Below are 27,650 nucleotides of genomic sequence, written 5' to 3'. Positions count from 1 at the left end.
CAGCCTGGCAGGCACTGTAGAAAATTGTTACAAAGTACAAATTTAATACTTGGCACTTCAAATCTAAACATTGTGGTATAATGTGTAAATACTTGCGTAAAACTCAGACAAACATTTATGAAAATCTTAATCATTCATTTTAGTTGTGCATATACAACCACTGAGAGTGATTATCAGTGAGATTGATAAGTCATTCACATAATCTATCATTGCTTGCCTGACTCTTCATTCTTGCGTTATACTACTATGATTGGCCCATGAACATGGAAATAGGCAAGTTACCACTTATGCTTTCAGTGCATGGGAAAGGGAATTTCAGCTCTGACATGGCAGGCTTTTATATGGTTTGGTGGAAATTGCAGGGTTGGTTTCACAATCACACTTTGAAAGAGGCAGTAGAGTACAGTACGTGGTTCTAGATTCAGTGTGGTTGGAGCAGCCTTTTCATTTAGAAAATCAGGACGACAATGTTTTTTTGGGGAGTCGGCTATATTTTACTATAATCTTTGTAGCTTTCTTGAATAAGATTTCTGAAGAAAAGCAACAACTATCAGAGCACGTCTGTCTGTATGTCAAACTTCTTTCCACCAGAATTGTTTTTCAATGCACTGAAATTCATGTTTCTAAGAACTTTTATTAATAGCTATAAAATACAATTATCATCTTCTCTGATGGCTTTGTTTGAGCTCAAATGCCTGAAGTGAAATGATGGTACTTCATTATTGTGTTGTAGATGTTAAACGTTTTTCTTCAAGTAAACTTTTGTCAGTAGTAACGTTATTATTGAGAAGAGAAAATATAATTAACAACTAACTGGAAAATCCTTATTTTGCAGATATCTCGGATAATCCGTACAGCAGGTGGATGTGCTTTGCTGGTTGGAGTTGGTGGTTCTGGAAAACAAAGCCTTACAAAACTGGCATCTTTCATTGCTGGATACAAAATATTTCAAATCACTTTAACTAGGTACGCGTAATATTTACCGCAGTTTTAGAAATGTACGCAAAAACCTACAGGTTTGCTTTGGACGTACTTTATTTGTGCATGTTGTTAAATTACCCTCCTCCTCATCGACAGCCCTCAGAACCACTGAGACACAATATAAAAAAACTATCGTCAATTTTACTGGCAAGTTCAATGCTTAAGACTCCAATATACTCTATGTATCTTGGAGTTTAACACATGTTTGCTAACTGTAATGAACATTGTGTTGTAATGCACAATAGAAGTCTCATTGGATGTTAGATCCACCCCCCATCTTTTGATGTATTTCTTCAGTTTACCTAATCCTATAGGTGCAATGTCTCAAAGTTACATAGCAATTTGCCTGGTTGGAAGCTTTGTCACCTCTGGATCAGATCATTGTGGGTTCAAACCCGGTATTGCGACTTGAGCTCATAGTCTATGCAGCACTCCAGCACAGTTCTAGGGGAGCATTACACAGTTCTTCAATGAAACATTAAACTTAGGTTTTACCTCAATTGGATGTTAAAAATCCCATGATACTGTTGGAAAAGAAGAGTTGTTGGAGAAGAGAAGTTCATCCGGGCTCCTGGCAAAAATCCTTCAGATTAATGTGTAATTTACCTCATGACTGTTTGAGTCTTGCAGATCTAAAGAACTGTGTTGTCATGTTCACAACAGGGAGAACATGTTTCAATAGGATCCCTGTTTTAAAACCTATAAAATCCCAGTACATAGGTTTCCATGTCTTATGTGAAGAAAACTCAGATTTAACTATCACATTTTGTTTTGTTGTTTATGTAATTCATGTTTTGTTGTTCGTGACAGAGCATATAATGTTGCTAATCTGATGGATGATCTGAAGATACTGTACAGAACTGCTGGCGGAGAGAGGAAGGGAATCACGTTCATATTCACAGATAATGAAATTAAAGATGAATCTTTCCTTGAGTATCTCAACAATGTGCTGTCTTCTGGAGAGGTACAATACTACTTTGAGCTCTGTTCCAGTCCAATCATATTTATTTATAATTTGGATAGCCAGGGTCAACCTGACATAACAGTAAACCCATCACCATACTTAACGATATTCAAACCAAACAGAATTTCATGTATGTATTTCACCTACACATGAAAGTTTCCCCGTCTGGAGTGGAATGCACATTCTCTTTGTAGAGCCTTCTTTCCTAATTCCTGAGTATATTAGGAACAGATTGACAAATCTGGGGACTCCGGAATGCACGTTGGCAATCCACAGTACAAGTGTGATTTAACGATTATTTATTTCTCTGCAGCTTATTCGGTTAAAATTGTATGACAGAATAAACATGCCCCTAAAATACATGCAGAATTGTAAACAATCACCCATCTAACCCACCATCCACAAAATCTACCTCCCCCTCCACCGAGTTAGTATGAGTGTTATCTCTGTTAGTCCTAACTGTCAGATACACAATCCCTGAACATCCCACAATACACTTAATCTTTAATTCCCATTCCAGCAAAAAAAAAGCAAGGACATGCAACACCTGGTTTACTTTCTTTACAGCCCAAAGAAAATCCATCTAGCTACACCACCCTACTTCAGCTCAAAATTAAGTGCTGTTGTTGCCGCACAACTCATAAACAGAGCGAGCCTGTTACATTAAGATACACAACTGCTCAGGGAACAGGGCCAAAGTGGCCTTTACGTAATAATAATACTAATACTCCTTACATTTGATATAGCGCTTTGGGACTATAGCGCTTTTCACGTCTTCTAGACGTCCCAAAATGCTTCACAGAATATACTGTAAAGTGAATTGACTGTATATTTGTGGGCGAACGCGGCAGCCAATTGTGCACAGCAATGTCCCACAAACAGTCATGGATTGAAAATGACTAATTTATTATTGTTTTGTTTTTTGGAGGGATTATTATTAGCCGTGCGGAGTAAGGAAACTTGCCCAAGGTTTCAACGTGCCTGGAATTGAACTCAGGTCTCTCACTTGCAAAGCAAGTACTCTAACCACTGAGCTACAGGACTCCACATGTAAGGGTGGCCTCTGAGTAAGGATTGTGTGCAAACTGAAATGTCCGGCCTGTTCCATGGTGGTTGTTAACAGGGAGCAGTTGCTGAATGGAGGTGATTGCTTGAACACGTTTGACTATGTCAAAGTACTTTTTGGAGTCCTGTAGCTCAGTGGTTAGAGCACTCGCTTTGCAAGCGAGAGACCTGAGTTCAATTCCAGGCCGAGCGAAACCTTGGGCAAGTTTCCTTACTCCTCACGCCTAATAATAATCCCTCCAAAAAACAAAAACAATAATAAATTGGTCATTTTCAATCTATGACTGTTTGTGGGACATTGCTGTGCTCAATTGGCTGCCGCATTCGCCCACAAATATACAGTCAATTCACTTTACAGTGTGTTCTGTGAAGTGCTTTGGGACATCCTCCTGACGTGAAAAGCGCTATATCAAATGCAAGGATTATTATTATTACTTTTGCTCTTTTCCCTCTCATCCCCTTCACTACAGGAAACTACCTCCAATCCCATTTTAGCTTTAGTACAGTTTCATTCAGTAGCATTATTACTGACTAAAATCAGTAAGGAGCAAAATCCCAACTATTAACTTACCTGGGATAATTGATTTTTAAATAATTTTTGACTGTCCTTCCATAGGTGTCTAATTTATTTGCACGAGATGAACTTGATGAGATTACTCAAGAGTTAATTCCAGTAATGAAGAAGGACCAACCCCGCAACCCTCCAACTTTTGACAACCTGTATGATTACTTTATAAGCCAAGCCAAAAAGAATCTGCATGTTGTCCTCTGCTTCTCTCCGGTCAGTACCTTCTCACTGTCAATTCACCATAACAGTTTAACACTCGATTGATTTAAATATATTTTGCAAATGGTAGAAAGAAAGTGCATCAAAAACCTTACATGATCAAAGTAAAATTTGCGGAACATTGGTGCGCAATTTGGCTGCCACGTTGGCCTGAAAATAAAGTTAAATCTGTGGAAACGCTTTGAGATGTCTTGACAACTTGATAAGGTGCTATATCAAATGCAAGAATTAGCCTCTACTCTGGAACACCTAGTGCAGCTGTGCTTGGTCTGCCTCCCTGAACTTGAGATGTTAAAAGAGAATAAAAGTGCTATCATCCATATCAGGATCATGTTACTCCCCTGTACAGCAAATGTTATACCCCTATACAAAAGGGGGCAGAAGAATAAACCTGGGAACTACAAGCCAGTCAGCCTAACCTCAGTAATGGGGAAACTTCTAGAGACTATAATCCAGGACAAATAAATTTTTACTTAGAAAAATGTGGATTAATAAAGGACAGCCAACACAGATTTGTTGAAGGCAAATTGTGTCTAACAAACCTAATAGAGTTTTTTGATGAAGTAACGGAGAGGGTGGATGTAGGTAGTGCAGTTGGCATAGCTTATATGGATTTTCAAAGGGTGTTTGATAATGTGCCACATAAGAGACGTGTAAGCAAAATAGAAGACCAAGGTATTAAAGGGACAGTGGCAGCATGGATACAGAACTGGTTGGGAGACAGAAAGCAGAGAGTGGCAGCGAACAGTTCTTTTTCTTACTGGAAGGAAGTGTGCAGTGGTGTCCCCCAGGGATCGGTATTGGGATCACTGCTGTTTTTGGCCTATATAAATGACCTGGACTTGGATATAGGAAGTACAATTTCCAAGTTTGCAGATGATACTAAAGTAGGAAAAGCGGTAAACAGTGAGGAGGATATAGCAGACTGCAGGAGGACATAGACAGACTAGTAAAATGGGCAGACACATGGCAAATGAAGTTTAATGTGGAGAAATGCAAAGTGAAGCATTTTAGGAGGAAGAATGTGGAGAGGCAATATAAGCTAGATGGTAGAATCTTAAAGGGGTTGAAGGAACAGAGAGAGACATGGGGGTTCATATAAGTAAATCTTTGAAGGTGGCAGGTTAGGTAGATAAAGCTGCTGAAAAAGCATTCAGGATACTAGGCTTTATAAATAGGGGGAGAGAATACAAAAGTCAGCAAGTTATAAAGCACTGGTTAGGCCTCAGCTAGAGTACTGTGTTCAGTTCTGGGCACCACAGGAAGGATGTCAAGGCATTGGAGAGGGTGCAAAGGAGATTTACCAGGAATGAGGGACTTCAGTTATGAGGAGAGGCTAGAGAAGCTAGGATTATTCTCCTTGGAGCAGAATAGGTTAAGAGGAGACTTAAGATAAGTTTTCAAAATTATGAGGGGATTCGATAGGGTGAACAAGGAGAAACTATTTCCACTGCCCGGTAGGTTGGTAACCCGAGGACACCGATTTAAAATAGGGAAGGTGAAGAGAATTTTTTTCACACAGTGAGTTGTTTAGATTTGGTTGCATTGCCTGAAAGAGTGGTGGAAACCAATTTGATAACAACTTTCAAGAGAGAGGTAGATAGATATTTGGGGAGGAGAAGTTTTCAGGGCTATGGGGAGAGAGGGGATGTGGGATTGATTTGGGTAGCTCTTTTCAAAGAGCCGGCACAGATATGATGGGCCAAATGGCCTTCTGTGCTGTATAATTCTATGATTCTATGTGATCATGACAGGAATAAAACTTCTGACAAAATTATCAGAATTGAAACTGTACCACAGATCTGGTTGCATTGTTTTGGATTTCCCTACCTCATTAGCCTTGGCAGGTATCCATAAATTACTGTACTCTGCAATTGATCTTATTGGGGGGGGACTATTCACAAGTTCCTTTCAAAGAATCTCACACACTTTTTATGACAATACCAATAAGAAATTATAGCACCTTTCATGTCGAGAGGACATCCCAAGGCGCTGGACAGTTGAGGGTTTGCACCCGAGTTGGGGGGGGTTGGAGAGAGGTGGGGGCTGAGGGGGGGTGGGGAACACATGTGAAGGTCAAAGAGGAAGGTGTTCAGATGGATCTTCAAAGAGGTGAGGGAAGAGGTGAGGTGAAGGATCTCTATAGGATGGAATTCCAGAAAGTGGGGGCAGAAAGCCCCAACAGGGAGTTGGGAAGCCAGTGGAGCCGGGCGAGTGATAGGTTCGTGGAGCCTAGTGTATGAGGATAAAAATCTGTATTAATTATGACCATTATTTTTACATTCTTGTATAGTTAGTATATATATTTAAATAGAGCTTTAGGAGCATGTTCCTAGAATCCTAAGTACAACCATTTAGAATTTTTAAACTTTCTTTGAAAAGATTTGCAGTTTAAATCTTTTATTTTATCTGGTGTTAGGTTGGTGAGAAGTTTCGCTCGCGCTCGCTTAAGTTTCCTGGACTGATTTCTGGCTGCACTATGGACTGGTTTAGTCGCTGGCCTTTAGAGGCCCTGGTTGCTGTTTCTCACTATTTCCTTAGTGAATTCTATATTGCCTGCTCACCTGAGATCAAAACACATGTGGAGGAAACTATGAGCATCTTTAATGACATGGTATTTCAAACGTGTGAGGACTATTTCCAAAGGTATGTTGTGGGTTGTTGGCTGGTTTATTGGAAAACGTTAGCAATACCAAATAGGTAAAATTAACCAGTCATTTAGTTTAACTCTTAGCAAAAAAAGAAATTAACTGGGGTTTCTGAAGACATGGAACTGAACAATTGATAGCTGGTTATAACAGTAATATATTACCCAGAAGTTCACAATCTTACACGTACATTTCCTACTTATAGATTATCGCCTAGGCCAATAGAAAAGTGCAGACATTGGTTTGAAAAAGTGTGGAGCGCTTTGCAAATGCTGCAGGAAATTGCAGCAGATTTTGTTGGATTTGGAGGATTGCGGTGGTTGATTGGTGCGATTGAGATACAATTTACTACTACATTTTTTCACTTTATCGATTAAAAACTAAACATGAAATAACACATATCAGATTGTTGCAAAAAAAATATTGATTGCTTCTTTAACAAAAACTGGGTGGCCATTTCTTTTGGGAGGGGGGACACCAGTGAGGCGACAGGAGCTCACCACCTCCTGCCTCTCAAGGCCGGCACAACACCGAGACCCAGAGCAAGAAACACACACTCAGACAGAGAGAGACACACACACACTCACATGCACAGAGAGAGACACAGACACTCAGAGACATCGCGAGACACAGTCATTCAGAGACACAGAGAGTGAGACATTCACATACACAGAGGGAGACACACACACTCACAGGCACAGGGAAAGACACATACACTCATAGCCACAGAGAGAGAGAGAGAGAGAGACACAGACAAGGAGAGAGAGACACACTCACAGACACAGAGATACAGTCTCAGAGAGAGAGAGAAACACACACACATTCACTCATAGACACAAAGAGACACACAGAGACAGAGAGGCACACATTCACACAGAGACACTCATAAACACACACACACACAAAAGAGATATAGACACACTCACAGACACATTCACATAGAGACACACGCACAGACAATCACAAAATTTTCAATAACCTGCAATTGAAGCACCTAATGTGCCAGTTTGACTGCACCTATGGTCAGCTCCCACTTCCAAGATTGGTGTCCAGCACCACCAACTGTACAGGTCTCCCAGATATTATGCTATGTGAAGGGCCGTATATAAATGCAAGCTGCTGTTGTTATTGTTCTTGTATTGATTTCCAACAGAGGGCATAATGAACAAACTAATTGGGTCCAGACCTATTTGTGGATATGGAAAGAGATAGTTTTCATGTATCCGTATGTGAATATTGGCATTCGCACTAAATACAAATCAGTTACAGTGCTGACCAGTATCTTCTTCCATCTGGAGTTTACTGTCACCATGGTATCACACTGTGTCAGCTCTTCTCTCTCTCTGGGGAGTCTAGGGTGTGTCTCTCCAGCTTTTTCTTGACTTTTTTTGTACTCATTTTCTCTCTGACATGCTAATTTTCCATCTCTTTCTGTTTGATGTTTTCTCTCTTGGACTTTCTTTATGTCTTTGATTCCCTCTTGGATTTCTTCTAATTTTCTATTTCTGTTTGATTTTCATGTTGATTGATCACTATTCTTCTCCAACGCTTCCCCTCTCACCTCCACCTCAATGGTTCTGTGCTTGCCTGGTTCCAATCCCACCTTTCCCACCGTCTGCACTTTGTGGCCACCAACGGCTTCTCCTCTAGCCCTCGCATTGTCACATCTAGCATCCCTCAGGGCTCTGTCCTCGGTCCACCCCTCATCAATCTACATGCTCCTGCTTGGCGATGTCATCTGCAGGCATAGGGTCAATTTCCACATGTATGCAAATGACATCCAACTCTATCTCGCTGCCTCCACCCTCGACTCCCGAACCGTTGATGTCCTGGCTAATTATCTGTCTGACACCAAGTCCTGGACAAGAGCTAACTTCCTCCAGCTCAATGTTGGCAAGAGAGGCCCTCCTGTTTGACTCCCAACAGCGCCTCCTCACTTCAGTCGCTGACCGTATCACCATTCGTGGCTGAACTCTTCACCTCACCGAGCCAATCTGAAATCTTGGTGTCCTTTTCAACCCTCAGCTATCCTTCAAACCCCACATTCGTGCCGTGACAAGTTCCACCTTTTACACCTAGAAACATAGAATTATACAGCACAGAAGGAGGCCATTCGGCCCATCGTATCTGTGCCGGCTCTTTGAAAAGAGCTACCCAAATCAATCCTACATCCCCTCTCTCCCCATAGCCCTGCAAATTTGTCCTCCCCAAATAATTATCTGTTTGACTTTACCCGCCTCCCCACTTCCTCTCACCCCAGGCCACTCACCCCAGGCCACTGAGACCCTGATCCACGGTTTCATTACATCCCGACTTGACTACCCAACTACCTGGTCACTGGACTTCCCAATTCTTCCCTCCACAAGCTGCAGATTATTCAGAACTCTGCAGCTCGTGTCCTCTCCCGCACCAGGCTCCGGGAACCTATCACCCCTGTTCTTGTTCGGCTTCACTGGCTCTCCATTTCTCTTTGCTCCCACATTCTAGAACTCTTATCCCTCCATCCCTCCACCTTACCCCCTCTCTTGCTCCCTTCAAGTCCCGCTTGAAGTCCTTCCTCTTCGACCATGCCTTCTGACCCCAACTCTCAGCTCGGCTCCAAAACCCCTGATTGTCCAGTGCCCCGGGACGTCTTTGTGACGTGAAGGGCACTATACGAGTGTAATTTGTTGTTGTCTCACTCTCTCAGTTTCACTCCCAAGACTTTCTTTCACTCTCGTGAGTGCCTTAACTTTGTCTGCCTGATTTTCTCATTCTTTCTCTCTCTGAGTCTCTTTGACATTCTATGTTATTTTGATTTCCTGTCAGAATCTAACTTTCTATAGTTTAATACAGATAAATGCAGGGTATTCTTGCATCCTACATATAGGATGCAAGTATAGGAAACACAAGTATTCCATGGATAGGTTACTAACAGTAACACACTCAAAAGGAAGGTGAAAGAGATCTAGTTAATTGACTCATCACTTGCTATGTTAAGAGTGTGAGGCAGCAATAAACAGAGCAAATACAATGCTGGGCTATATTGCTAAATCACTTGAGTGAAGATCCTTGAAGACATACTCATGATGTATTGTGCTGTGGTCATACTACACTGGGAGTACTACACAATTTTAGTCATTTGATCAGGAGACTGTCTTAGGCAAGCCTTAGAGGCAGTGCAGAGGAGAGCAACGAGGGAGAGTTACTTTTAGAGAAATGAGATATGAGCAACAATTAGGCAAGCTAGAGCTGTTCAGTTTTGAGAGACGAAGACTTGAGGGGGACCTTGTAGAGGTGTATAACACATTAAATGGATTTGAAAAAGTAAACCCAGATCAATACTTTAGGATGCACCAAGACAGCAGAATATGAGGATATAGGTTTGGAGTGGCGAACGGCAATTTCAGTACAGATACCAGGGAAGATGTTCTTTACTCAGAGGGTAATCAACAACTGGAACAGGTTGCCAGGAAAGTTGGTTGAGGCCAAGATACTGAACTCATTTAAAAAGCAGCTTGATGCTGTGATAGGGCAGTAGGATTGCTATTCTGGAAGAATGAGATCAGATGGGTCAAAAGGCTTTCTTCATCCAGACCAATCTTATCATCTCTGTCTCTGACATTCTCTATGTCTGTCTTTTTCTGAAACTTTCTCTCTCTGCGTGATTCATTTCTCTTGCTAACTTTCCATCTTTCCATCTCTTTGACTTTCTCTCTGTAACTCAGATTCTCTCCCTGTACAATCCTGCATTGCACAAAAGCAAACTGCTGAATAAACACATTCAACTTGTGTTGCCAGATCACAGTTTTGCTACGTGGGAAAAAAATTGTGTTCCTGGAAATCTTTTTGGCAGTTACACACTTGCATTGGAACCAAAATATGTAAGTGGACATATGGATAATTGATGTACTCATGCATGGTATGTTGCTGTACACTTGATATTGCACAGCAGCCCGAGTTGAAACGCTAATCTTGGAAGTTGATCTAAACCAAGGATACGTTTGGACACTTAATATCAAAATAGGGGGTTTGTAATCCTCTTCCCACCAAGATATAAGTGGGTTTTCTAGATATGTTGTGCTACTCCCACATATCCCATTGTGCTGATGTATCAATGACTAATATATGTTCAAATGTTATAAATGTATGTACTAGAAAAAAATATTTCTGCTTAATTTTCAGGTATCGGCGAAGAACTCACATAACCCCAAAATCATTCTTGTCCTTCATAAACAGTTATAAAGCTGTTTATTCAGAAAAGCATATGAACATCAATGATCTGGCAGAGCACATGCAAATGGGTGAGTGACTTAACTCTTCTATAACTACTGTAGAGCAGTGGAGACTAACCAGAGTCACCCCCTCTTTATCTATATTTAAATCCCACCTTAACCCCTACTTCTTTGACTGGGCCTATGGTTACCTCCTCCTGCCACAGTCCAACCTCACCACTGTACAGCAATTGGAGACACTATCCTGGGTCATGGGGTATAAATGCAAATTGCTGTTGCTTTGTTTAATTGAGGACCTTTAAGGCAATGTTCTAACTGTTATCTGCACGTACAGTAAACTACTGATAACTTTTTACTTCAAGGGAAAAAGGGTCAGCAGCTAGTTGTCCGAAGTGGCTAGTTAGACATCAGTGATCTGGGGCCACAATGGGTTCTGTGACTGGTATGGGCACTCAGTGGAGGTTGGGCGCACATGCTCAGATGTATCGCAGCAGCCTCTGGTCTATTGGGAGACCGTGACCTCCCGCCCACAGGATCGGGTGGAGGTGGGGTGGGAACCCACAGCCCGTCTACCTCCATGGCCCAGAGGCCCCTAAGATACATCTGAGAATGCGCGCCCAATCTCCACTGATTGCCCGTACCAATCACAGGATAGGGAGGGAAGCCTCTGCAATGCAAGATGCCATCTTCTAGGGTGAGCTATCCGATCAATTTTCCAAGTACTTACAAGAATTTCTAGAATGCAACTAGTTACGTGTTAAGTAAAGTGACATTTTGCATGGGAAGTATCAGGATATTGACACTAATAGTTACTTAAGTGAGTGCTGGTGACTAGTTAAGGCAGGTTGAGTTGTCTAGGGCTTACTGTACATACTTTGATTTAAAAGTTTTCAGCAATGTTTCTCCCTATTACCTTGACATCTTTCCTAAAATGGGGTGACCAAAACTGGACACAATATTCTATAACGATTTATATAAATTTCACATTATTTTTATATTTTATACTCCTATTTAAGAAAGCGAGGATTCCATTTACTTTCTTGACAGCTTTGTCCGCCTGCCTTAAGGATTTATGTACATTGACTCCTAGATCCCTCTACTTTTTCATTCCTTTTAATACTTAACATATATTTGCTCTCATTATGCTTTCTCCCAAAATATATAACCTCACATTTGTCTGCATTAAATTTCATTCGCCATTTCTCCACCCAATCAACTAATCTGTCTATGGCAGCGCCTTGGGGTGTTCTCCCGATGTGAAAGGCGCTTTACAAATGTAATTTTGTATTGTATGTCCCCCTGAAGTTGCCTACAATCTTCTTTGTTCTCAGCTATTTTTGTGTTATCTGCAAACTTAGAAATTGGCCCGTTTATACCAGAATCCAGACCATCTATATAAAAGCAGTGGTCCTAAAACTGACCCCTGGGAGACACCACTATTTACATCTTCATTGAAAATAATTCTGGTACTCTTCCCCCTATTTCCTATTCTTTTACCAACTTCTATCCATTTTGCTATATTTTCATTTACACCATGAATTTGTTTTTCTAAAAGTCTCCTGTATGGCATCTTACCAAATATCTTCTGAAAATCCATGTATACCGTATCTATGGCATTACTTTCATCGTTTCTATTGGTTAGTTCATCAAAGAACTTTTATTAGATTTGTTGAGCAATGAAAACCTCAGTATTGTCGACATTGAGCTGTAGAAAGTTAGAACACATATAGAACTTAATGTCTGATAGGTATTTTGTCAGAACAGCAGTAGAATCAAGGGGAGGCAAGTAAATAGAATTGGCTGTTATCAAAAAGATACTAAGTTTAAAGAGGCTTGAATCTACAGATGCAATACATTATGAACTTTATGTGAGGTACACACTAAATTTTAACCAGTCTAACTGTATTACTTCAGGTCTTGCCAAACTTATGGAAGCTACTGTTTCAGTGGCAGCACTCGCAACAGAGCTGGCGGGGAAAGAAAAGGAATTGGCTGTAGCATCAAACAATGCTGATAAGGTTTGTGTACAATTCATTATCAAAGTCATTTTCTTTTATGTAATTTTGATAGTTGCAACAGTACAAGGCTGTAGGCAGGGAACCCAGCTACAGTATTTCTCATTTGGTGACCCAGTTGACAAAGTCTGTTAGATTTGTAAACAAACTAGCTAAATAGGAAATGGACAGACAACATGCAGAGAGAAAATAACACAAAAGTGTAACATTTATGGTCAGGGAGTGCAGTATAGATACTCACAGATACCGGGTGTCTGTGTAATGCAGTATTCCACAACTGGGAAATATATCAGATTGTTCTGCACCACTTACACAAGCAGTGAATTTATTAATGTGCAGATATCTACTTTATTTGCTAACTATCCTATTCTCCTGGGGAGGGGGGGGTCTCCTTGGAGTTTAACTGGCTCCAAGGTGACATGCCTGACAATAATAAACAAGACAAACAAGACAGATGCTGGTCTATATTGCCAAATCAATTGAGTTCAAATCCCCAGATGTCATACTCAAGCTATACTGGTCTGGTCAGGCTGCACCCAGAGAACTGCATACATTTTTCTGCGACATAAGGGCTTCTTGTATCCTAGAGGAAGTGCAAAGGAGAGCAGGGAAGATGATTGCTAGTAATGAGATTAGACTTGAGCTCTTCAGTCTTGAAAGGAGAGAGGATCTTGGTGTATAACATTTTAAATCAGATTGAAAAAGTAAACATAGAACAACACTATCAAATGTCCCAACATAGCAGTATAACAGATGTAGGATTAGGTTACAAAGGGCATTTTTAGGACAAATACCATTTTTCTTCTTTTCTCAGAGGGTAATTAACAACTACAACTAGGAAGGGTGGTTGACGCCAGGAGCTGCACTCAGTTAAACAACAGCTTGATGCTGGGTTAGACGACTTGGAGGCAGGGGGTGGGTATTCTCGGAGGATGAACTGCTCTTCTGATCTATCCGTTAGGGTGTTATTAGCAGCTGAGTAGGAAAAATCCTGGCCCACAGTGGCATGTTTACCCATCCAATTCATGGGCCTGAGTGAGAATTTATGTGGGATTAAAATTAATTTTGGCTGCAATTTACCTGGCAGTAATGCAGAAACGTCATTTTGAGTATCCATTAAACACCTATTTGCTGCACCACTATCAATGTGCTGTGTGTGCTGCAGGTGCTGGGAGAAGTGACGGTGAGTGCCCAGGCAGCAGAGATGGTAAAAAATGAAGTCCTGCTGGTGAAAGAAAAAGCCCAGAAGATTGTGGATGAAATAGAATCGGAAAAGATTGTAGCAGAGGAGAAACTGTTAGCTGCCAAACCGGCATTGGAAGCAGCCGAAGCTGCCCTGAATGTGAGTTCCTAAACTTTAAAAAAAAATTAAAACATTTTTAAAAAATCTTCAAACATGCCTATGTTCACCTCCCCCCCCCCCCCCCGGTTCATATTGTCAAGCACTCTGGGAAGCTACCCTGGGTGATAGGCACTATTTAAGTGCAAATTGTTGGCATTTAAACATCTCAGAAATCATTCCAATGCATTAACTAGAATTGCTTGAAGATGGAGATAAGATTTTCAGTTATTCTTAAGAACTTTGAAGTTACATTTTTAAAACATATTCCTGGTGAATTTATTCCAAATTATGTTTTGATTTGCTTACAAGCAGATAAAATTGGTCATTCACTTCAGAACTCCTTGTAGGACACTGCTGGATGCAAATTGGCTGCTGAGTTTGCCTGCAAGTGCAGTCATACTACAGAAACACTGTGAAGCACTTTCAGATGTTTTGGCTGATAAGGCATCACTTCAAATCCAAGGAATATTACTGTTTATATTATTGCTATGTGTTTTGGATTTTATCTGGCTTATCTCTACTGAATGTTGTCAGTGGCCTCTTTCGTGGTCACAATTAATTTCAATAACCTCTGGCGTTGATCCTTCTGAGCCTTTTCTGTGATGTGTGCTGATAACATGGCTACAAGTGATCAACAACAACAACAACAAGATTTCATTTATAGAGCGCAAGGGTACGGGCAAGTTCAGTCCAACAATAAAATATTAACAACAATAAATTACTCTTCAGCCTCCATGAAATAAAAATATATCAATGGTCTCACCTGTTCCTTTTCCAACTGCAAATAAGCTTTTAATTCCAAATCCAAAGATCATACTTTAACTCAGGAATCTATCTGCACAGATTTTAAAAGAAATAAGTAAAAGAACGAACATTTGGAATGAACAGTCTTGTGTATTAAATGGACATTCCTCTCCATTATTAAACATTGCTCAGTGGACACGGATATGTGTCCGAGTTATGAGGGGCTGTACCACAAATCACACTCTGTGCATTACAAGCCTTGGCTCTTGTCAACCTGCACCTAATGCTCTCTGGAATTCGGTAAGCAGCATGCACTTTCCAGGGAGAGAGTGCATTCCATTCCAAACACAGGAATTTCTATGTGTAGGTGGCATGCACAGAATTCTCAGTCTGGTTTGGAGATTCTTAGGCATGGTGATGTGTTTCTGCACTTAACTCCTGCTGACCAAAGTACTTTATAGTCATATTAAGATGCTGGGGCACTGCTGTTGTACCACTTAGCATAAGCCAGTGATTAAATCGGGGAAATTCCTTGTCATAATACCAATGTTGCAAAATGGTTTAATCCAAACCATTTGTCGGGGAGGTGAGAAATACAAACTGCCCGCACTTACTTCTGTTAAGTGAACAGATTGTATCATTTTAATTACAGTGAACACATTGTGTTTTGTGTTCCAGACCATCAAACCAGCTGACATTGCCACTGTGCGTAAACTGGCCAAGCCACCTCACTTGATCATGAGGATTCTCGACTGTGTCCTGATTCTCTTTCAAAAGAAAATGGAAACAATCACCATGGACCCTGAGAAACCCTGTGTTAAACCATCTTGGGGTGAGTCTTTGAAGGTGAGTCACTTTATTTTAATATTCCATTGTTTTCTTGGTAAACAGTATTATCATTTCCACATAAAAGCATAATGTAGAAAAGTGGACAATCGATGAGTTAGCTTGTTGATCCTGGCGTTTTGGCATTCTACTGAATCTACCTAATTCTCTCTCGAATTCTGTACTGCTCCACCACCTCCTTAGTTCATCCATTCCACATACAGTATTCATTGCTCCCTGGAAAAGTAATTCAGTCAGAACTTTCTCTCTTCTGTCCTTGCCCCCTTGTTCTAGATTTTTTAAAAATCTCATTAATATATAATTAAAAATCTTATTAGGGTTCAATTTATTTATAAAGTCTTCATTTATAGGATACTTCAATAAAAATCTTCTGAACATTCTTAGAGAATATTGTATTACTAGCTTCTGTAACCTTTTTTCCTTCTTTAAATAAAATTTTAAAGTAAAAGAGTCTGTGGGACTGGTGAATAGTCTCTAATGTTTAAATCGAGCCTATTGAGGCCTCATCGGTTTGAGTAACCAGATTTTTTTGAAAATGATGGAATGGTACCCTTGAACTCCATTGTTTGCTTTCAGGAAAATTCAAACCACGTTGTACGTGTAAAATTGTAATGTTTTTCATTTTTACTTTTCAATCTTTATGAACCCAATGTAACAATGGGCTTTTGCACTCTATCAGGTTTTGAGTGGCACTGGCTTTCTCCAGGCACTCCAGACATTCCCGAAGGATAATATCAATGAAGAAATGGTGGAGCTGCTCCAACCATATTTCATAATGGAAGATTACACATTCGAGAATGCTAAAAAAGTCTGTGGGAATGTAGCAGGCTTACTGGCGTGGACTCAGGCTATGGCTGCCTTCTTTGGGATTAACAAGGAAGTCCTGCCTCTAAAGGTAATCACCCAGTGAGGGCTCAAATTCTATGCTTGTCGGATGTCAAATGACCAATTAATGGCTATCTTCTATGAAATGTTTTAATCGAATATTTAGTAGTAATGTTTATTTATGTGTCTTGGTTCTGTTTGATGATTACACAGAGGCAATCCAAATACACCAGCTGATGCACTCTGGGTCCTTTTTGAAAGACTGCGTTGAAATCAATATGTACTGGGCCCTCAGGTTTTCACTGTATATATAAATAAATTACTTGGATGAATATATATATTGAGGGTTATCTTATGCTGATCATTTCTTTTCATTGTGTCTCATAAAGGGAAGTCACCATAAGATAAGACCCCATTGTTCCTATTCTAATTCATTATTTTCCAGAACCAGAACGAGACTTTTGAATGTCCTATCTCCCTCGGTCTTTTCTTACTTCCAACAATGTACAGGCTTTTAAAACTCAAGCTTGGCATCAACTAATCACTATTATTTGAATTATTTTACCTATGAGAATTAGACAAAAGCATAGCTGTTACACTGACTATACTCTGATGCTCTTTAGGCTAATTTGGCCATACAAGAGAACCGCCTTGGAAGGGCAATGGCAGAGCTGGATGCTGCTCAGGCACAGCTGGATGAAAAACAGGCAGAGTTGGATAAAGTTCAGGCGAAGTTTGATGCTGCCATGAAGGAGAAAATGGTAAGTCACAATGATGGAAACACACTATCCAATGAATAATTAACTTTCAGTATCACTACTAACTAGTATCAGAACTGAAATCCTAGCTACTTGCCTGGGAGTTTTATATATTAAATTAATTATTTAAATATTAAAGCAATTTTTAGATTTTGCTTGTTGAATGAATTTGCTGCAAACCAATGCAGAGAAACCTCATTATTGGCTGGGCCCAATGACTGATTGACCAGGTTGTAAGTGTGGTTTGTAAAATAGTCATCTAACGTGTAGGGTTTGTCCTGATATCACTTCCAGTGTGTTGCACACAACACAATTTACATTTATAATAATGCCTTTCATGTCGTGAAGATGTCTCAAAGTGTACTCCTTGTAGAATTAGGCTCTCAGTGCATAAATGCCCCATTTAATGTGACTGCCAAGTGTCAAGGAATTCTTGGCCCTGGTCTGTCCATGATAGGTGGCCACTGTACAGATATTGCAATTAAAGTTGCTTGTCATCTTCGGTCACACCTCTCCCTCCACTCCCTCCTCAAGTCCCTGCAGTCCGGTTTCCGCCCTGCCCACAGCACAGTCAAAGTCACAAACAACATCCTCTCTATCTGTGACCAGGTCTCCCTCTGCCTCCTCGTGCTCCTGGATCTCTCTGCCGCATTCGACTCAGTCGACCACACCATCCTCCTCCACTGCCTCCTCCCTCATCCACCTTAGTGGGACCGCACTCGCATGGTACGAGACCTACTTAACCAACTTCCTCCACTTCATCTCGGCAAATGGTTTTTCCTCCCGCCCCCGCCCGGTGACCTGAGGAATACCCCAGACTCCATCCTTGGCCCTCTTCTTTTTCTCATCTGTACGCTCCCTCTGGGCGATGTCATCTGCAAACTTCCATATGTATGGGAATGACACACAAATCTACTTTGCCTTCTCCAGCATCGACTCCATGTCCGCAATATTCTATCAGCTTGTCTGGCAGACATCAGGGCTTGGATGAGTGCAAGCTTCCTGCAGCTGAATGTGGACAAGACGGAAGCCATACTACTTCTCCAACTTCCTCACTCCCCAATCCACCACCCGGCGCCTCTGCTCGACTGGCATAGGCCTTCTGCTTGTCCCTCACTCCCTCCACTCTACCATTGGAGGTTGGGCTTTCAGTCACTATGCCCTGAAGTTCTGGAACACTCTCCCTCAATCCTTCCACCTTGCCCCCTCACTCTCCTATGCTGGAAACCTTCCTTTTCGACCATGCTTACAGTCATCTCCCCACCTCCAGATCGGAGTCAGGCTCTGTCACTGTTAAGTGCTCTGAGGCGCTACCCTGAATGGAGGGTGCTATATAAGTGCAAGTAGTTGTTTTGTTGTTCCCTGAAGAGTGGATGGGTTTAATTACCATCAAAACTGAGCCATTGTGATTCGAGGATGCTTATTAACCGTTATCAAGTCATCTAGGAGTTCGAAGGGGCGCGTGAAGGGGTTGAATGTGAGGCTGTGCAGTACTATCTAGCAGAAACAATTGGAGATTTAAATATCCCATTTCAAAGTAAATTGAAACTTGTTGAGATAACTGAGAATCTGGAAAGCAGTTTATATATACAGTAAAACTCACATACGTCATATCAGTCGGGAGCATAACATTTAATATGACTTGCGCAATGTCTGAGTTGCAGGCAAACTTGTATAAATCATATAAAATCCAATTTAAACCACTACACTATATGGAGTTCCGTAGCGTATTGGTTAGCGAGCTTGGTTTGCAAAGCGAGAGGATTCAGGTTCGATTCCCGGGGAGGGGCAAAACCTTAGGCAAGATTCCTTACTCCGCAGGCGGGTCAGGATGTCATTTCCCGCGATTCAATGCAGCTGGTAAGCGTAGTAGTAATGGAGTGTAGGGGAGCAGCGAGTTAGGAGATCATTAATACAACTAGTGTAAAGAAATCCCTAAGTGGTAGGAAACTGAATGAGTTCAGGTGCATGTATGATTTAGGTGATTATGCAATTTATAAAGATAAGACAAGGTTTACTGTATAACTTGCTGCAGAAGCAGAACCTACAATGGCTTTTAAAAATGAATTGGACTAATATTTTAAAATAAAGGATGTGGGGAAAGGACAGGGGAATAGGGAATAGCTCTTTCAGAGATTGTTATAGGCACTCTGGGAAGAATAGAAACAGAATCATGTTGTTACGTCTTTTCAGGATCTGTTACACGATGCAGAATCATGTAGAGCAAAGATGCAAGCAGCATCAGCACTGATAGATGGTCTGAGTGGGGAGAAAATCAGATGGACAGATCAGTGCAAGGAGTTTAAAGCACAGATAAACAGGTATGTGTATCGGCAAATTTGGATATACAACACTCTATTCCTTCATCCAAGTCATTTTTATATATATATATATACACACATATACATATGGTGAAAACCTGAGGCCCCAGTGCATATCCCTGGGAAACACCACCTGCCACATGCTGTCAATCAGAGAACATTCCCTATATCCCTACTCTCTGTTTCCTGCTTCCCAACCAATTACTAAGCCTTGTCACAAATGCAAAGTGCTTCACATGGGGGCAAAAAATCTAGGAAGGAACTATTATATAAATGGTAAGAAAATAAGCTTTACGGAAAATGAAAAGGACCTGGGGATCCCAATTAATAATAAATTGAAGTTATCTCAGCAGTACTCGATAGCAGTGACTAAGGCAGTAAAGCTGGGCTGTATTAAAAGGGCAAAATAGAGCCGAAATAGTGGGGTAATCCTGACACTTTATAAATCATTGGTGAGACTGCACTAGGAATACTGTGTGCAGTTCTGGTCAGTGTAATATAAAAGGGATATTGCAGCGATTAAGAGAATATAGAATAGGGCAAGCAAAATGATTGAGGAGATGGAGAGACTGGACTACATGGAGCGATTAGATAAACTGGGATAAGTTTCTGGAAGTCCATATAGATGACATCCATAGACATTCTCATATCCACCATGTTAGTGATCCATGCTGACTCTTTGATCAGCTCATACTTTTCCAAATGCTCAATCAGTCTGTACCTGATGACAGATTCAAGTAACTTCCCCACAACTGATGTTAAGATGTAGTTACCTGTTTTCTCCCTCTCTCCCTTCTTAAATAAGAGAGTGACATTTGCAATTTTCCAATCCAAAGGCACAATTCTTGAATATAGAGAGCTTTGAAAAATTATGACTAATGCATCTGCAATTTCCTCCCCTATTTCTTTTGATACCCTCGGGCAGAAACAACAGCAGCAACTTGCATTTATATAGCACTGAAGCCAGTCGAGTGGGACGAGTGGGTAGTAGAGAGAGAGCAGGTTGGAGAGATAGGGGGGGCTGCCAGGGTGTGAAGGGATTAAAATACAAGAGTGAGGATCTTGAAGTCGATCCGCACTGACAGGTAGCCAATGGAGTTTGTTCAAGGACTGGGGTAATGGAGGTACGGAGTTTAGTGCGGGTGAGAATGTTGGTGCTGGAAATTTATCTTTGGTCGCATTATTTTCTCCATTACTGTTTTTTTTTATTTATGTTAAATCCAATAAGTACTTCTCTTTGACTTAATTTTAGGTTCTCTTGTACCACTGGTATTTTGTGCTCTACTGTGAAAATGGATACAAAGTATTAATTTAACAAGACTGCCATTTCCTTATTATCCATTATAGTCTCACCTACATCTGTCTTTAGTGGGCCCACATTCCCCTTTACCATGCTCTTTCTCATAATATATTTATAAAAATGTTTACTGTTACCTTTAATATCCCTTGCAAGTTTTTTTCTGATACTCCCTTCAGCTTTTTTGCCCCCATCCTCTGGAACTCCATCCACTTCGCCCTCTCCCTTGCCTCCTTCAAGGCTTGTCTCAAGACCTTCCTTTTTGACTGTGCCTTTGACCACTCTTCCCTCCACCCCTCTTGATTCCATCCCCCAGCTCGGGTGCAAGCTTTTAACTGTCCCGCGCCTTAGGATATCCTCCCGATGTGAAAGGCTATATAAATGTAATTTTATTGTTGTTGTCTACTCAATTTTGGTATCTCTTATATTCCAGACTGGTGGGTGATGTGCTCCTGGCTACTGCATTTCTATCATACAGTGGCCCTTTCAACCAAACATTCAGAGATATCCTGATGAAATCAATTTGGGAACCAGAGCTACAAAAAAGGAAGATTCCCTACACAGATAGCTTGAACCTCATTTCCTTTTTGGTGGACCAGCCTACGGTGAGACTGGGTCTGATTTATGTCAGATTTAAGTTACTGATTAAGTATGTGAGTCATCAAGTGAATTTACTCCCTAAGCAATGATCATCAAATGAATTAAGATAACCTAATTTCCAGTATACATTGTTATTCATTTATACAGTACCTCCTTCACAACTTTGATGTAATTTCATATTCTCCATTACCTTGGCGGCTAGAACTGTTTTGGGGGAGTGAGGGGTGGTCTTGTGCCTCTGCCAAATAGAATGAGTGAAAATTCCAATTGTTTATTACTGGAAAGATTTAATTTTCCAGAAATCTTGAATCCTAGAGGAAACTTTTACCAGCCAAAAGAAACATTAAACTTTCAACAAAATGCAACTCATCCACTCTCATAATTACTATTTGGAAGAGAGGTTAGGGGAGCTAAGAGAGAACTGGGAAGGGAAGTAGTAGCACATGCAAAACACAATGCCAGGATATCGGTCTCATGGAAATTCTGGGCTAAAATAGAGAGGTGAATAAAAGTAAATAATTATAATTTCCTGGTTAGTTGGAGGTACCATCCTTTGGATGAGACATTAAACCATCAGCCTGTTTAGGTGGACATTAAAGATCCCAAGACTGTTTTTAAAAAGAGAATGGAGTTTCTCTCAGTGGTAGTTCACGTGATGGCTGTTATGGGACATCGCTTTGCATATATTGGCTGATGCGAATTACAATTACATATCCTGTATATGCAATGTACTGACATGAAGCTTGCTATATCAAATGCAAGATTTTTAAAAATAAAATCCTCACTGATATAAAAAGCACTGTACAGTATGGACCACTTGTTAAATTATTTGGCCTGCCTAGATTTTTTAAATCATTTTGAAATAAAAAAAAATTCTAGAACATAATTGCGTTCTAGTTTTTGTTTCAAGATCCTCATCCAAACATTTTGTTATTGTTCTAAGGTTTTGATAGCGCTGTAGTAGTCAGTCTTGTTCCAAGATTCTCAGTCAGCTGATGTGTTTCTGATCCTCAGATCAGTGAGTGGAACCTGCAGGGTTTACCAGGAGATGACCTATCAGTCCAGAATGGCATCATTGTTACCAAAGCAACTCGATACCCGCTCCTCATAGACCCTCAGACTCAGGGCAAAATCTGGATCAAGAATAAGGAGCAGCATAATGAATTACAGGTTGGATGCACATACTTTCTCAAATTGATATTTGGATCTATAAATTGTTTCCCTTGAAACAAAAGTGTTTTAGGTGGTTAGACTCCAGCAGTAACCCAACGCATACTCTGGTGTCCCCAAGCCTGGCTCTTTCTGGAATTAGATAAGCAAGATGTGACCCTCCAGGGAGAGAGTGTGCATTTCATTCCAACAATCTGTCTCTGGAATTTCATGTGTAGGTAGGATGCATGGAATTCTGGTGTGGATACTCTTAAGCATGGTGATGGATTTCTGCATGTATCAGACAGCTGGCTGACCAAGGAAAAAGGATTCCTTGATAACCAATAACATCAGTTTTTCTCAAGTGCCCTTTAGAGTTGTAGGTGAACAACATCCTGTGGCTTCCAGTGAATGGGCTACATAAACCAGGTTGGTATTTGCTTAGCAGAGGGAGCAGCTACGGCAGTAGGGTTATAGAAGGTTACAGAGGCTCTGAGCCAAGGAGTAATTTTGAACTAAAGAAGCAAATTTGAATTTAGTTTGTTGGGGGATGGGGAGGTAGAGGATCCAAGCAAGATTGAGAGTAGTGATGGGCTTGTAGAGCTTATTGTGGGAAGGACATGTGCTGCAGAATTCTAGATAGTTTGCAGCTTGAGTAAGGAGAAACTGGGAAGTCTAGTGAGCAGGACGTTGGCGTAAAAGTATGAAGGCTTGCATGTAGGTCTTAGCAGTCTGGGAGGAGAGGTGGAGGCCAGTCATATTGCAGAGGTGAGGGAAAGCAGAACTAGGCATAGGGTTTCAAGGACAATTGTCCATCAAACAAAAACAACAAAATTACATTTGTATAGCACATTTCACGTTGGGAGGATGTCCCAAGGCCCTGGACAATCAGACCCGAGCTGGAAGTTGGTATTGGGGAGGGTGGAGGGCAGGGGGGAAAGCAGGATGATCGAAAGCATGGTCGAAGAGGGGTCTTGAAGGAGGTAAGGGAAGGGGCGAAGCGGAGGGACTGCGGGATGGAGTTCCTGAGGGTGGGGGCAGAGTGAGGCCCGCCAATGGTGGGGCGAGTGAGGCGGGGGATCTGAAGCAGGCTGGAGCCTGCTGAGCGGAGGGAGTGGGCAGGATGGTAAGAGATTAGGAGGTCGCAGAGGTAGGGTGGAGCAAGACCATGGAGGACTTTGAAGGTGAGGATCAGGATCTTGTACTATATCCTTTGTGTGATGGACGACAAGGGAATTTGTATAGTCAAGCCTTGATGTAATGAATGCTTGCTTCTATGAAGGTTTCAGCGGACTGCAGTGTGAGACAGTGACGGAGCCGGGGCGATGTTGCAGGGCAGGTGGGGGAAGGTAGAGCGGATCATGGCGCATGTGGGGTAGAAAGGGTAGTTGAGGGTCAAACAAGACGGCAAGGTTCCAGACCAGCTTAGTAAGGTGGATTGTGCATCCATGGATGGTGATGTTGTCAGCGCCTGAGGTGAGGAGGCGCTGACGGGAGCCAATTAGGAGAGCCTCAGACTTGTTGATGTTCCACTGAAGAAAGTTAGCTCTCATCCAGGACTTGATGTCTGACAGACATTCTGTTAGGACAGTAGTAGTCCTGGAATCAAGGGTGGAGACAGAGAGGTACAGTTGGGTGTTATCTGAATACATGTGAACGTTGGCCCCATGTCTGCGGATGATGTCACCAAGAGGGAGCGTATAGATATTGAAGAGGAGGGGACCAGGATCAGAGCTCTGAGGAACGCAGCATGAGACGGTGCAGGGGTTTGTCGAGGTGAAGTGGAGGCAGTGTGAGAGGTACGATCTGACCCATTCAAGCACAGAGCCATGAAGGTTGAGGTGAGAGGATAGACGTGGATGAGGATAGAGTGGTCAGCGGTGTCGAAGGCAGCAGAGATGTCAAGGAGGACAAGGAGGCAGAGGGAGCCCTGGTTGCAGATGTAAGAATGTCATTTGTCACTTTGACCAGGGCTGTTTCTGTGCTGTGGGCGGCATGGAAACCCGATTGGAGGGGTTTGTGAAGGGAGTGGCAGGAGAGGAAGGAGTGAAGTTGGGAAGCAATGATTCGTTCCAAGACCTTGGAGAGGAAAGGGAAGTTGGAGATAGGGTGGTAGGTAACAAGACACTGAGACTCTGCACCAGCTCTGTGAGGATCTGTGAGAACCCATGCAGATAGATCAATGCAGTCTGCACCAGAGATGAGAAGATGCTGATAGGAGCAGAGCAGGAGTACCTCAGTTTTGTCGAATTTGAGCTGTTGCAAGTTTGGAATTCATCCAGGATTGGATGTTTGACAGACATTTGGTCAGAACAGCAGAATCAAGGGTAGAGACAAGGGTAGAGAAATAGAGTTGGGTGTCATCTACATACACGTAGATTTGAACCCCATGCCGAAGGAACGATGCCACCAAAGGGCATGCAGATCCCCAGTACTCCAGGGCACTGCTGATGACAGCCTGGCTCACTGATAGGGCTTGGAAGGGCAGACCAGTGACTGGGGGCATGGATTCTCCCCATTCATTTCCTGTTAACCCTGCAAGCTGCTACTTCAGCAGATAGGATAGCCCTACCTAGATGAACAACGTGAAGCTTCCCGGACAGTACTCTCAATAGCAAGCAGGTTAACCTCCCAACAATGCCCCAACGCACTCTCTAGAGTGCCCAAAATATGGCTCTTGCCAACCTCCCGCTAATACTTTCCAGAAATAGGTAATGGGGATGTGTCCCTCCGGGAGGGAGTGCGCCTGCCATTCCAGATACGGGAATTTTCATGTTTACATTGGGACGTCTTCCTGATGTGAAAGGCGCTTTCCAAATATAATTTTGTTTTGTTGGTGTTGTAGGTGGCATGTATGGAACTCTTAATGTGGTTTGAATACTCTTAAGCATGGTGATGGGTGTCTGCGTTTGTCAGACTCCCGGCTGACCTCCGAAAAAAGAGGTTGAGGGGCAACCTCTTTTTACAGATGGAGAGAATCTGTATTTCAGTGGTACAATTCAGAAAGAGAAGGCAGTTTGTTTTCCGGGCAACAACCCTACTGATAGGACCTTCACCTCATGGATGTTATTGGAACCTTGCTACGTGCAACTGACAGCCTTGTATGCCTACAAAAACAAGTATACTTCATACACTTGACAGTATTTAGTTGTAAAATTAGTTGACTCTTTTCAGTGTAAAGCAGTATAGCACTATAAAGCAGTGTAAAAATGCAGTTTCATAACATTCTTTAAATCATTGAAGTAGCGAGCTAGGATTTTGCAAAATGGTTTCAATTCCTTTCGCAGGATAATGCAGTGCAGGTTAGTGGAGGCTGGGATTTTACTGATATTTCTTTAATTTCATAGGTTACAACATTGAATCACAAGTATTTCCGTAATCACTTGGAGGATGCTTTGTCACTCGGGCACCCACTGCTTCTGGAAGATGTGCGGGAAGAGCTTGACCCCGCACTGGACAACGTGCTGGAGAAAAACTTCATCAAACAGGGATCCACCTATAAGGTGAACTGATTCTATGGAGAGGCACTATAATAATAATGCTTGCATTTAATACAGTGACTTATCATGTCGTTGAGATGTCTTAAAAGTTTTGCATTTATTGAAGTCATGCTAATGGGTGTGTAATTGCCAGATGCCAGTTTTGCCCACAAAATACACAGTCACTCCACCTTACAATATATTCTGTGAAGCACTTTGAGACATCCCAACGACGTGATAAGACATTATATAAAATGCAATGATTATGATTATTACCTTGTTTAAATATGGGAACCATAATTGCTTGCTTCCAGTCTGTTGGAACTTTCTCAGTGCTGACTCCCTCATAGTGTCTGTCATTGCTACGTAAATCTACAGTCTGTCTCCCTAAGTACCTTGGAATATAGTTTATTCATCCCAAGTCATGTGTTGGTTTTCAGCCCTTTGAACCCATCTAAAAATATCTAGAACTTCAGCCTATTAGAAGTCCTGGAGCTCAAACAAAGTTGAGAGGCATCTTTTTAAATATCCTTCCTGATACAAAAAAAACCTTTGTGACCCCCTTAGGGTTTTAACGTCTTCCTGGACTACTATTACTATTATAATATTAAAAGAAGCTTTTGGCAATTTGTTTAGTACTTGCTCTTATGTTTTTTTTCCTATTCTTTCTGTGGTCCACTAATTTTTTTTTCATCCTCTTTCTGTGGTCTAAATTTGGGACAATGGTCACCCTCTCCTTTTTCCATACAAGCTTTGTAAATTTTCCTTTTTTATCTTAAATATATATTTTCCTGTTAATCCATTTGGAGCATTTTTATTTAGTTTTCCTCTGGTTTAATTAGGTATGCACTTGTCCTGCATGGTTTGCATTATGGCTTTGTACGATGTCCATTTATACTCAAATGATTTGTCCTTCAATAATGTCTTTCCTGTCTAAATCACCTAGATTATCCCTCAAACCCCTATCTGAATTTATATACTGAAGTTTGGTTGTGTGTCTGTGCTGTTTCCCCAAATAAACTGAATGTTATTGAGCTGGGAGCACAGGTACCTAGTGGATGAACTACTTCTACTCCCGGAATAGTATTTGGGTCATTGATTAGAACTACGTCAAGGAGGGAACTGTCCGTAATGGGCTCTCTGACACACTAAGTCAGAAAGCAGTCAAGCACTAACTTTATAAGCTCAGGTAGACTAGAACAACTAGAGAGCCCTTTGCACTATAAAAGGTAAAGGTATCAATCAAACGTGTTTTTTNATTTATTTTGTAGGTAAAAGTGGGAGATAAAGAGGTTGATGTAATGGCTGGATTCATGTTCTACATTACCACAAAATTACCAAACCCTGCCTACACTCCAGAGATTAGTGCCAAAACATCAATGATCGACTTCACTGTGACTATGAAGGGTCTGGAGAACCAGCTGCTGGGCAGAGTAATCCTTACTGAGAAGCAGGTAACGTTAGCACCTCACAGGGCTCAGAGATAGAGATTGTGTATTTGAGACTGAATCCTTATTGCACCTTTCTGCATTAACACATTTTCCATGTGCAACATTTTAGTGTTTCTCACAGATTTTTGCCTCCTTCATAGTTTAATATCTGTTCCTCAAACTCC

General features: G+C 41.5%; 1 protein-coding gene across 1 annotated transcript in view; it reads left to right on the top strand.

The window, feature by feature from the left end:
- The window catches only part of LOC103181707 (dynein axonemal heavy chain 8), a 164,015-nt gene that overhangs the window by 104,964 nt on the left and 31,401 nt on the right, over nucleotides 1–27,650 (top strand). The window contains exons 63-77 of the mRNA XM_007898364.2: nucleotides 836–966; nucleotides 1,792–1,945; nucleotides 3,627–3,791; nucleotides 6,217–6,443; nucleotides 10,610–10,728; nucleotides 12,574–12,677; nucleotides 13,840–14,016; nucleotides 15,439–15,606; nucleotides 16,286–16,501; nucleotides 17,055–17,192; nucleotides 19,383–19,510; nucleotides 21,241–21,412; nucleotides 22,422–22,577; nucleotides 25,904–26,059; nucleotides 27,307–27,489. Coding sequence (XP_007896555.1) covers nucleotides 836–966; nucleotides 1,792–1,945; nucleotides 3,627–3,791; nucleotides 6,217–6,443; nucleotides 10,610–10,728; nucleotides 12,574–12,677; nucleotides 13,840–14,016; nucleotides 15,439–15,606; nucleotides 16,286–16,501; nucleotides 17,055–17,192; nucleotides 19,383–19,510; nucleotides 21,241–21,412; nucleotides 22,422–22,577; nucleotides 25,904–26,059; nucleotides 27,307–27,489 — 2,394 coding nt within the window. The remainder of the gene's footprint in view (nucleotides 1–835; nucleotides 967–1,791; nucleotides 1,946–3,626; nucleotides 3,792–6,216; nucleotides 6,444–10,609; nucleotides 10,729–12,573; nucleotides 12,678–13,839; nucleotides 14,017–15,438; nucleotides 15,607–16,285; nucleotides 16,502–17,054; nucleotides 17,193–19,382; nucleotides 19,511–21,240; nucleotides 21,413–22,421; nucleotides 22,578–25,903; nucleotides 26,060–27,306; nucleotides 27,490–27,650) is intronic.

This window comes from Callorhinchus milii, unplaced genomic scaffold, assembly GCF_018977255.1.
Source record: "Callorhinchus milii isolate IMCB2004 unplaced genomic scaffold, IMCB_Cmil_1.0 Scaffold3, whole genome shotgun sequence".
NCBI classification, from domain to species: domain Eukaryota; kingdom Metazoa; phylum Chordata; class Chondrichthyes; order Chimaeriformes; family Callorhinchidae; genus Callorhinchus; species Callorhinchus milii.
This window is presented reverse-complemented; position numbering and strand designations above follow the sequence as displayed.